General features: G+C 44.2%; 1 protein-coding gene across 1 annotated transcript in view; it reads right to left on the bottom strand.

The window, feature by feature from the left end:
- TMIGD2 (transmembrane and immunoglobulin domain containing 2) overlaps positions 1–8404 on the bottom strand; it is a 46456-nt gene extending 38052 nt beyond the window's left edge. Inside the window, exons 1-2 of the mRNA XM_030219407.1 lie at positions 8359–8404; positions 2039–2419 (exon numbers count right to left, since the gene is read on the bottom strand). Of these exons, the coding sequence (XP_030075267.1) occupies positions 2039–2419; positions 8359–8404 (427 nt within the window). The remainder of the gene's footprint in view (positions 1–2038; positions 2420–8358) is intronic.
- Positions 8405–11372: the final 2968 nt, after the last annotated feature.

The raw sequence follows: 11372 nt of genomic DNA on the forward strand, positions 1-11372 counted from the left end.
GTCATAAAATGTGGTTTATCTTTTTTTACAATTAATTTCCCCCAGTTTTTTGGTTTGCTTTATCTATTCATCTTTTAGATGTTCATCGTTTGCATGAACTTTTTTGAGCATACAAGCAATTTGTGTACACTTAAAATTTTAGGCCTCCGAACTAAGTGACTGTGTGCTCACAAATGCACACCCCTAGAAAGCAGGCGGCATCTAGATGGCCTTTTTTTTTGTTGAAATGGTTGCCAAAGAGGTTAATACAGTGACCCTGTGATGTAGGGTTGGCACGCTAGCCTTTTCCACAACACTGTCCTGTCCTAGTAGCATTAATTTCTCTCAGTTATATAGCTACTAGTAAAACAGGCCCGTTTCTGACACAAATGAAACGGGCGCTAGCAAGGATTTCCTCGGAGTGTGTATGTTTGAGAGAGAGAGTGTGTGTGTGAGAGAGAAAGTGTGTGTGAGAGATGGAGTGTGTGTGTGAGTGAGAGAGAGAACGAGTGAGAGAGAGACAGAGTGTGTGTGTGTGTGTGTTTGTGTGTGAGAGAGAGAGAGTGTGTGAGAGACAGTGTATGTGTGAGAGAGAGAGAGAGAGAGAGAGAGAGAGTGTGTGTGTGAGAGAGAGAGTGTGTGAGAGACAGTGTATGTGAGAGACAGAGAGTGAGTGTGTGTGTGGGGGGCTCCGAGTTCCATGACCCCCTCCTTCCTTCCCTCCCTCTCCTCCACTCTGAGTTCCAGGCCCCCCTTCTGTCCGAGGTGCAGGCCCCCTCCCTCCCTCTCCTCCTCTCTCCCTACCTCCCTCTCCTCTCCTCCCTCCCTCTCTCTCCTCCCCTCTGAGTTCTTGGCCCCTCCCTCTCCTCCCCAGCGTGTTCCATGCCCCCCTTTCCTCGGAGTGTGTATGTTTGAGAGAGACTGTGTGGGTGAGAGATGGATTGTGTATGTAAGAGAGAATGAGTGAGAGACAGACAGACAGAGTGTGTGTGTGTGTGCTTGTGTCAGAGAGAGAGTGTGTGAGAGACAGAGTGTGTGTGTGTGTGTGTGTGTGTGTGTGAGAGAGAGAGAGTGTATGTGAGAGACAGAGAGTGAGTGTGTGTGTGTGAGAAAGTGAAGCCTTCAAGCCTTGAAGCATTTGTGCGCTCTGTAGGGCTCCATCTCCTCAATTGATGACACGTAGTTCCGGAATGTTGCAGGAATGCTTCAAGGCTTGAAGGCTTCATTTTCTCGGCTTCAGAATGTTGGAGGTGCATTTTATTATATAGGATGAGAAAGTTAATGCATATGGGAGAATGTGACCGTAGAAGTGCATTATCCCTTTTTATTTAAATAATTAGCATGTGCTTAATTTATTCCCCGATCTCACAGCAGCAACAAATTTTCTGGTGCACCACCAACTTAAGCAGTAGGCCTATGCCCTTGGGTACAGAAAAAAGGCAGGAGATTGTGAGTATGAGACTCCTGGGGAGAGGAGGGAAGGGATGGTGGATGAGAGAAATTCTGTGCAGCCTCAGGCTGCTTGCTCACTTCATCGTCACTATTCCTCCACTTCAGCTTCTCCAAACAGTTGACAGGGCCAGCTTTAGGGAGTAGCAAACAGGGCACCTGCCCTGGGCCCCCATGCCACAGAGGGTCCCCATAATTGCCTCAAACTGAAGGAGGCATAGCCTACTGGTAGGCTTTCAAGTCCCTTTCCCAGTTTCCACCCTGACAGTTGAGTCACCACCAGGCACCTATGACCAGCATCCTCTGTTGCCAATCACTCAAGCAGTTTCTTATCTAGGCTACCTTCTTAGAAACCTCTTCCGGTCTGGTCCCTATCATCCCCTCCTCATAAAACACCTCTAATGGTCCTCTTACAGTACTGCTTTCTATCCTTATCTTAAAGGAATATCTAACTGACCTAATTTTCAAGAATTTGAATGATACAATTTGGTATATGTCAAATTTCCAATGTATGTAGATCTACCTCATGTATATTCATGATGGATATCCTGAAAACAAGACTGGTTAGGCTTGCCACCTAGACAGTAGAGTGAATGAACCCCCTACTTACCTTGCACTTCCAGTATGGTCCCGTTCCCTCGCTGTTGTATATATGGTGGTGGTATCTCTCTGAGAACATTACAGAAGAACAACCCAGAATCCTCCTTGCTGACGTTATCAATTTTCAGCAGGAATCTGGTGCTATTCCAGACACAATAGACCCGATTCCCATTGGTCGAGCCATTCTGACAACAGTTAGGGCTCTTCTGGAGGTAAACTGAGACTTTGCAGTATAGACTCAAATTCCCTTCCTGGATCCACTCCAGCTTGACTTTTTCTGCTTCTTGGTGGAAATCTATTTCACAAGTCATTTGAACTGAGTTGCCTAGAGGAGCCTGGATCAAAGGAGGGTTCTGGATCACTTTCAGAGTGCTGGAGACTTCCACCAAAACTGAACAAACACAAGAAAAAGAGAAAGAAACACAACTTAAATACACATTTATAACCTCTACAGAGGGAGAAAGGATGAACATGAACGATTATTTGGTTTGGCAGTGATTACTACATCATGGTGCTTCCGATAGGGTTGAGAGGTGGAGGTTACCCCTCCCTACACACAGACACACATGGAACAGGATCCTAGTCCCAACTCAAAGGCCAAGAAGGGACTGTCCTCAGCTCTCAGCCCAGGCCCTGCACGTGGATATTTTCAGCCAAAAGATGGCGAAGAGGAGAGGATACTCCAGTGTACTCAATCTGAAAAGACATCAAAGTGTGCAGACATAGAAACATAGAAACGTGAGGCAGATAAGGGCCATATGGCCCATCCAGTTTGCCCATCCTCAGTAACCATTAACTCCTCTTTTTCCTAAGAGATCCCACGTCTGTCCCTTGCCTTCTTAAACTCTGACACAGTCTTCGTCTCCACGACCTCCACTGGGAGGCCATTCTAAGCATCCACCACCCTTTCCGTGAAAGAGTATTTCCTCAGATTTGTCCTAAGCCTATTTCCTCTTAACTTCATCCTATGTCCTCTCATTCCAGAGGTTTCCTTCATTTGAAAAAGGCTCACATCATGTACGTTAACGTCTCTGAGGTATTTAAACGTCTCTATCATATCCCCTCTCTCCTGCCTCTCTTCGAGAGTATACATGTTCAGGTTCATGAGCCTGTCCCTATATATTTTATGACCGAGACCGCCCTACCAAAAGTGTTTCTGCAAATGCACTGGCTCTGATCCAGCCAGGGTCACAAGTTGGCCCCCAGCTCCAGATCATAAGGAACAAATGAGTCAGCCAAGATTTCCGCTTTCTTCCAGAGTACTGGTTAAGATTACCAGCCACCTCCATTTCCCCAGGGTCTTGTCTGTATGACTGCACTAAATGGTAAGCCCCAGGGAAATGGGACTGTCTCTTATGTATACTGCCGTGTACAATAAGAACATTAGTAGTGGAAGATCAGGTTAATCCAGTCCTGGTTTTACCCCTACTGTATGTAAGGAGACATAGTTCAGGTTTTCTTAGGGGTAATAAGAACTATGTCTCCCTGCTTGCAATGGAGTTCAGTCCATAACGTTTAAACTAGAGCCCTAGGGAGAGGCTTTTGGCCAGTTTGGGCTTTTTGAACTTCTATCCCAAGACAGATATGTAGTCCTGTTTCTTCCATCTCCAGTCAGCTCACAAATATCATGATGCAGTGGGGGAGGGGGATAGGTTAAAAAAAACCCAAAGAGTGATCAAAAGCTTCCCTCTGCAGCCTGTAATACATCACAATCCTTGCAATGTATGCTAGTCGGGAGAGGAATCAATCCCAAATCCCCTTCCAATGTTGGTGTGAATGACGGTGAAACACCTGAATCTTTGCTCAGATGTTGTACAAAGTGGTGATGATGATGCTGTGCTACAGTTCACCTCCTCAGCCTTTAACGAGAGAAGGAAGGATTGTCTAATACCGATATGAGCACTATGATCATAATGCTAACCAGGATGTCATCTCTGTGGGACAGCATTTTACAAAACCAGAATACTGCATCGGTGGTTTTATGGTGAGAATACTAAAAGGAAACTATAAGACAATCCAGGAACTTAAGACTTTTGAAAACAAGATAATGAAGTATTTCGACACCCACCAGGCAGACGTTCCTTAGGTTCGAAAATGGCCATGTTTGCTACTGGATTTTCTGCAAAACATCCAAAGTTGGATTTAGACGTCATATCAAAAATGCCCCTCCACATAACTTTGTAAGTCTAGATCTAGTATTGAAAATGAACACCATTAAATATGTGTTACGTGCAACATATTAAAAATATTGAGCTAAGATTAAAACAGCAAAACATTTTTCTGTTGTCTGTTTATCCAAATGTCACTACGTGTGACGAAACTGGCATACCACATTATTGGCTGCTGGATGCCATGCTACCTGGTATGTTATGACCATAGAATGTACAAGAATTAACTGGCTTTGGAATTAACATCCACCTGGACTTACCGTATTTTTCGGACTATAAGATGCACTTTTTTCCCCCAAAATTTGGGAGGAAAATGGGGGGTGCGTCTTATAGTCCGAAGGTAGCGAGTTCGGGATCGCCCTCCCCTACTTACGTGACGTGATGTTCCCTGGTGGTCTAGTGACGTCGGGGCAGGAAAGAGCCCCCTCTTTCCTGCCCAGCGCACTGCTCTCCGTCCTCCTGACTGGTTCCTGACGGTCTCGGCGAGATTCAAAATGGCCGCCGAGACCGTCAGGAACCAGTCAGGAGGACGGAGAGCAGCGCGCTGGGCAGGAGAGAGGGGGCTCTTTCCTGCCCCGACGTCACTAGACCACCAGGGAACATCGCGTCACGTACTGTAAGTAGGGGAGGGCGATCCTGAACTCGGACAAGACGCACCGGAGCACCTAGGTTTTAGAGGAGGGAAAAAGGAAAATTTTTTTTTCCTATTTCCCTCCTCTAAAACCTAGGTGCGTCTTATGGTCCGGTGCGTCTTATGGTCCGAAAAATACGGTAACTGATTTTGGAAACAATTCTCATTTTAACTTGGCTGAAGGTGTATGATAAACACACTTTTCATCTGAACAATTAATAACACTGGTAGATAACCATATCCTTTGTCCATACAAAACTATAGCTCATTTTTTACTGAAAGTGGACTTAGTGGGTTTTGGAAATAAGCCCTTCAGTTGTGTATACCTTTGTATTTTATTGGTTTGTACTCTGCAATTTATTTATTTAGGGGTACTTTTACTAAGGTGTGCTAATCGATTTAGCGTACACTAATGATTATCATGCACGAAATGATAAGAAGCCTTGGTACCATCCAGGATTAAAATTATGTAAACAACAGGTACGTAGAGCTGAACGCCAATGGCGTAAGCATAAGACCGCAGAATTAAAAGAAAAGTGCAAACAGTGTAAAAAAATATTATTTATCACAATTAAAGGATGCTAAAACTGCATACTTCTCAAAAGAGATAAAAGAAGCAGCCAGTTCGCAGAAAAAACTGTTTCACATTATGAAACGCTTGACAACAATAACTAACAAAAAGAGAGAATTGCCTGCTATTGACTCTGAAACTCTAGCAAAGTTCTTTAGCTCTAAAATTGAGAAATTAAGAGCTCTTTTCCCAAGGGTACCAGGGCTAAGTCATACTGACAATTCCCCAAGTTCACAATTATCTGTACCTTGGAAGGATTTTGAAATTCCGTCTGCCGAATCATTATATACCTTGGTTGCAAGTTTATCGCCCACTTATAGTTCGTTGGATCCTATACCTTCTGCATGGTTGAAAAAACATACGCTAGAAGTCCAACAGTTTATGTACTCAATTGTCATGTTGAGCCTTTCTGATGGGATAGTCCCCACTATTTTGAAAGAAGCGCTAGTAAAACCTAGTCTAAAGACATCTTCATTGGACCCCTTATTATCTGCTAACTATAGACCAGTCTCTAATCTTCCTTTTCTATCCAAAGTTATAGAGACAATAGTGTTTAGACAGTTGCAAACTTATGTAGATTCAAAAAATTTGTTACATCCCAGACAATCGAGTTTTAGGAAGGGTCACAGTACAGAGACTATTCTGACCTCATTGTTAAGTGAAATCCACGCTAAATTAGAACTCGGCTATATTGCCCTGGTTGTTTCATTAGATTTGTCTGCGGCCTTTGACTTAATTAATCATAACCTACTTCTTGACAGACTGAGTGAGATTGGTATTTCAGGGACAACTATGAAATGGTTTATATCTTTTCTTACGGATCGTTCATTTAAAGTAGTTCAGCAGCAATCTTGTTCTACATCATACAACTTATCATGTGGAGTTCCTCAGGGCTCGGTTTTATCTCCACTACTGTTCAACCTATACATCAGTCCCCTGGCGCTCCTCATTCAAACAATGGGTATTAGTTTTTACTCATATGCAGATGATTTTCTGCTTATCCATTATGTTAGACCATCGAACATAGATCTTACACCCATTCAAATATGCTTGGATAAAGTAGCAGATTGGTTGACAGCACATCAGCTGGTACTGAACCCGGATAAGACTATAACATCTTGGATAGTAGGGCAAGGCACATATCCCCCTGTGGTACCTATGCTATTTGGTCAGAATATCCCAACAGTTAAGTCCTTTAGATATCTCGGGGTCATTATTGATTCCGCATTGACCTTTGAGGAACAAGTATCCGATGTAGTGAAAAAATCTTTTTTTCATTTGAGGCGGCTTCGGTCAGTTAGAAATTCAGTAAGTAAGGACTCTCTCAAAACACTGACATCTGCATATATTACTTCACGTTTAGACTACTGTAACATTGTATATGCTGGGATTACTCAAGCAAACTTAAAGCGATTACAAAGAATTCAAAATACAGCAGCACGTATGATCTGCAGGGCCTGGAGGGATGACAGAGTAACACCTTTACTGCATCGTCTGCACTGGCTCCCGGTCCAAGCAAGAGTAAAGTTTAAGGCTCTTGTTCTGACCCACAAAGCCTTTTACACATTAAATCCCAGCTACTTGTCGAATTTAACAATTCCCTACACTGCTATGCGAACTCTTAGATCCCTAACAGATAACAGGTTAGTTATTCCCCCTCTTGCTAAGGCTAGATGGGAATCTACACGGAGATCGGCTTTTTTCTATTTGTCACCCTCCCTTTGGAATGGCCTTCCAAAGGAGATCAGATTAGAGAAATCTTATCTCCATTACCGAAAACTTTTGAAAACCTTTTTCTTTATAAGCTACGTAGAACAGAACTTAGCATAATGAGATAAGGTCAAAAAGAAAAAGAAAAAAGGGGTAGCTTAACTGTATATTAGATTTTTAATTTGTACTGATTTTATTATGTAGTTTATTCTGGTTGCTGTGCTTTCTTGTCATGAATGGAATTCCTATGTTTGTTTATTTGTATACACTAATTGTTTTTATACATATGTAAACCGTTCTGTTTTGCAGCTGCAATAAGACACGGTATATAAATTAACATAAATAAAATAAAATAAAAAATATTATATTCTTATGGGCGTCATCATTTAGTGCAGGGTTTCCCAAGTCCAGTCCTGGAGTACCCTTTGCCAGTCAGGTTTTCAGGATATCCACAATGAATATGCATGAAAGAGATTTGCATATAATGGAGGCAGTGTATGCAAATCAAGTCCATGCATATTTATTGTGGATATCCTGAAAACCTGACTGGAAAGGGCTACTCCAGGACTGGACTTGGGACACACTGATTTAGTGTGTGCTAATTGTTAGCACACCTTAGTAAAATGATACCTTAGTTATTTATTTAAAAACTTCATATACCCTCTCCTTGGGAAAACCCAAGAAGGCGTACGTAAAATTACAAAATACAATAAGCACCAAGCCACCCTTGTTCTGTCCTAGCTACATTTCTGAAACACATACCATCTTGTTGGCATTCATATTTATATGCGTGTATTGGGCTCTGAAGTTTTAACAGCTTTTCCTCATGTAAAATATGCTGAACACATGCAAAATGCTTTACAAAACTGACCACCCTCCCTGCCGATAAAAGAGTGAGCAAATGGGTCTTTGAATTTGTGTCAGATCCTATTGTTTTGCTTTTACTGCTGCTATTTGCCATCTTCCAGAAATTGCCACCATAGGAGCCCTGCTGTACTGATCCCCAGACCAAAACGAACTGTAACAACTTCTGTCTCCAGAACAGCTACCATCCAGACCCATAGAAATAGCCCAGGAAACTTGTGGCAGGAGAGAAAGATTCATGCCATTCAGACTTTGTATAAGTCTGAATGTAGAGATCTTATATCTGGTTTCAAAGAAACAGACAAAAAACAGACTCCGATCTCAGAGCAATCAGTAAGAGCAGAGATGGCGGCGCCCCTTGTAACATCTAACGAGCTTTTACTTACCTAGGAAGCAGAGAAGAAGCAGGAAAGGTGCTCCTGGCCAACCCATGGCACACAAGTGCAGGTTTGCACCCAGGGAAAATCAGTTTGGTTGACCTTCTCAATTATTTTTCCTCTTGTGTTTCTCAAGACTAAGAAGGAGTAATTCATAGGGGGCTTCCACTTATGTCTCTTGCTGAGTACAAACCACAGTTCCACCACAAGCGAGAAGTCGTTTTCCTGCCTCAAGATTCAGACTGCCAAGAATCTGAGCTTAAACAAAATAAGTTAAGTCAAGTCAAATCAATGCCCTATAACCAGTAGGGTAGTCCCTTAGTTGGTAAAGCAGACCCACAGGTGCTGTGGTGGCCATGGCTAGGACACTCTGTAACAATGCAGTCAGTCCTGAGCAGTTGCAGTGAAATCAGCCATACAGATGTGGAGCTGTTTTGCTTCAGCCTAGATTTGCCCGTGTCAGGTCTTTCTTGAAGCACTTTTTACAACCTTTCAGCCATATGGTCAACACTGTTGGAGTAACTGTCATGGTAGTTGCAATAATTCCATTCTGCAAACATGACTAAACCAATGGAGGCATGATTGTCTTATCTTTTCTTCCACTGTAGATTGTTTGTTGCAAATTTCTTGAATTGTTTCACTGTAACAATAGTCGAACAGTGAGATGCCAAGAACTGTGCAAAAACATTTAATCTGGAAAACAAGATAGCTCTTGAATCATCCTCTGAAGAACCATCTGCAAGATCCTCTGAAGAACCATCTGCAAGAAAGGACTGCAGAAGCCAGACCTCAATTTGGGGGGGGGGGCTGAATCCAAAGTGTGGGGGGGGGGGGGCACGCATACCACTGGGGGAAGCAGGGCAGACAGCACAGCAGCAAAAGGGGAGCACTGGAGGAAGGCTTTTGTGGGCAGGGCTTAGGGACCCCTGCCAGACAAACCAGCAGACCATAGGGGGCCCAAATCTAATTTGGGGAGCCCAGGCCCCCAAGTGGCTATGCCACTGCTTTGTACCATATATATACAGACATTACTAAGGACAGAGCAGGGACAGAGCTGCAAAATACACATGTATCTGGACAAACAGACTGGCTGGCTATTTGCTTTCTGCCTCAGAGCAGGTGAAACTGTGTGCACGGGAGATCTTCCTCAGGCCAGGAATCAGACACTACATGCAGAGGGGGACTGTGGAGAATCATGAGGTAGCGGCTGGCAAAGGAGCCAAATTTTTTAACTGATTGGGGGCGTTATACCCAATGGAAATGACCCCATCCCTGGATACAGGAAAGGAGTTTGCTAAACAGGGCTGATTCCTCTGGCGGCCGGAACTCTTAGAAGCTGCATGACTGAAACCAAGCCTGTTTTGGAGATTGGTGCTTCCTCAGTGATGGAATTGCTACCTGGGGTTTTGTCTTAGCTCTCACTTTTCAGGCCTGCAGAAGTAATCCTGAAGTCTATTTGGACTGCATTGGAGTCTCTGTACAAGGTATGCTTCAGATTTGTTCAGTCCTCTGTGAAAAATTTGTCTGAACTTTATGGGTTGCTCAAGATAGTCTCAAGTCAAATTGCTTATGCATGGTGAGATTAAAACTTTGAAAACCATATCAGACATTTAAAGGTACAGATTCGTAATTTTCCTCAATTGCTGACTTGTACTCCCAGAGATCAATTTTATAGATTTTTGAATCAGTATATAACTATCCAGAGACAGGACTGCTTCTGTTGCCTGAAATGTTGTATGCCTGCTTCTGCTCTGAGGTAGCCTGAGGGTCAAGTGAGCACTCTGTGACAGATGAATCTTTGGATAGTTAAACTTGACGGGTATCTTAGAGAGTTCCAACAAGAATGTGGCCAGAGCAAACTTACTAGTTTATTTTGTTTTAATTTCAACATAAAGATGTTTTATTGCATTTATATTTTAGATCTCCTGGGGTTTCTTTCCTTGCCACACATCAATCCTTTGTTTGCAAATAAGAGTGCTACTTAGGTTTGCTGCATGTATCCATCTGGTTTCTTTCCTGGGGGGAGGATGGGTCAGCATTTTAATATTTCCAGATGTTTCTACATGAACACAAAGTAGAAGAAAAGATTTCTTGCTGTCGTCAGCAAGTGTTATGGATGGGAGCAAAGTTTTAATTAAGATTCCCTTGAAAGTGCCTGCTGCTTTCACTGCCACCACCGCAACTTGAGGTAAAAGTTTTAAACTCAGGGCGGCAGGAAGGAAAGGAGGGCTGTTGTGGGAGAAGAGGCAGGCAGGTTGGCAGAGGAAAATCGCTAGACATGGATAGGAGGGGAGAGCAGGGGAGAGAGGAGAAATCGCTGGACATGGATGGGAGGGGAGGGCAGAGAAGAATTGCTGGACATGGAGGAGAGGGGAGGGAAGAGAAGAGAAATCGCTGGACATGGAGGGGAGGGCAGGGGAGAGAGAGGAATTGCTGGATATGGATGGAGGAGAAGGTAGAGAGGAGAGTTGCTGAACATGGATGGATAAAGGGGAGCACAGGAGAAATGCTGGACATGGATGGAGGGGAGGGGAGGGAAGTAAGAGGAAGGAGATGCATACTGACAGAGATGAGGGAAAGGGAAAAGAGGAGAAAAACTACACATGGATGGAGAAAATACGCAAAAGCTGGATCCACTCTATACCAGGGGCGTAGCCAGACTTCGGCGGGGGGGGGGGGGGTCCAGACCCTCAGGTGAAAGGACACATTTTAGCCCCCCCCCCCCCGGTGCCACCGACTGCCCCCACCACCACCACCACCTTTGACCCCCCCCCCCCCCCGGCGCCAACCCTTTTGACCCCCTCTTCCCACTGCCACTAACACTCCCCCGCCTTCAGACTCACAGAAACAGAAGCCTGCCCTTGCAGATCAGCAACGCGGTCGCCCCGGAGAAGAGGACTTCGGCTGGCAGGGGTTGGGGACCCCCACCAGCAAAGGTACCTGACAGCGGGGAAGGGTTGGCGGCGGGAGGGAGAGTTGAAGGGGTTGGCGGTGGGGGACCAGGGCCAAATCTATGGGGGCCC

Source organism: Microcaecilia unicolor, chromosome 11, assembly GCF_901765095.1.
Source record: "Microcaecilia unicolor chromosome 11, aMicUni1.1, whole genome shotgun sequence".
Taxonomy (NCBI): Eukaryota; Metazoa; Chordata; class Amphibia; order Gymnophiona; family Siphonopidae; genus Microcaecilia; species Microcaecilia unicolor.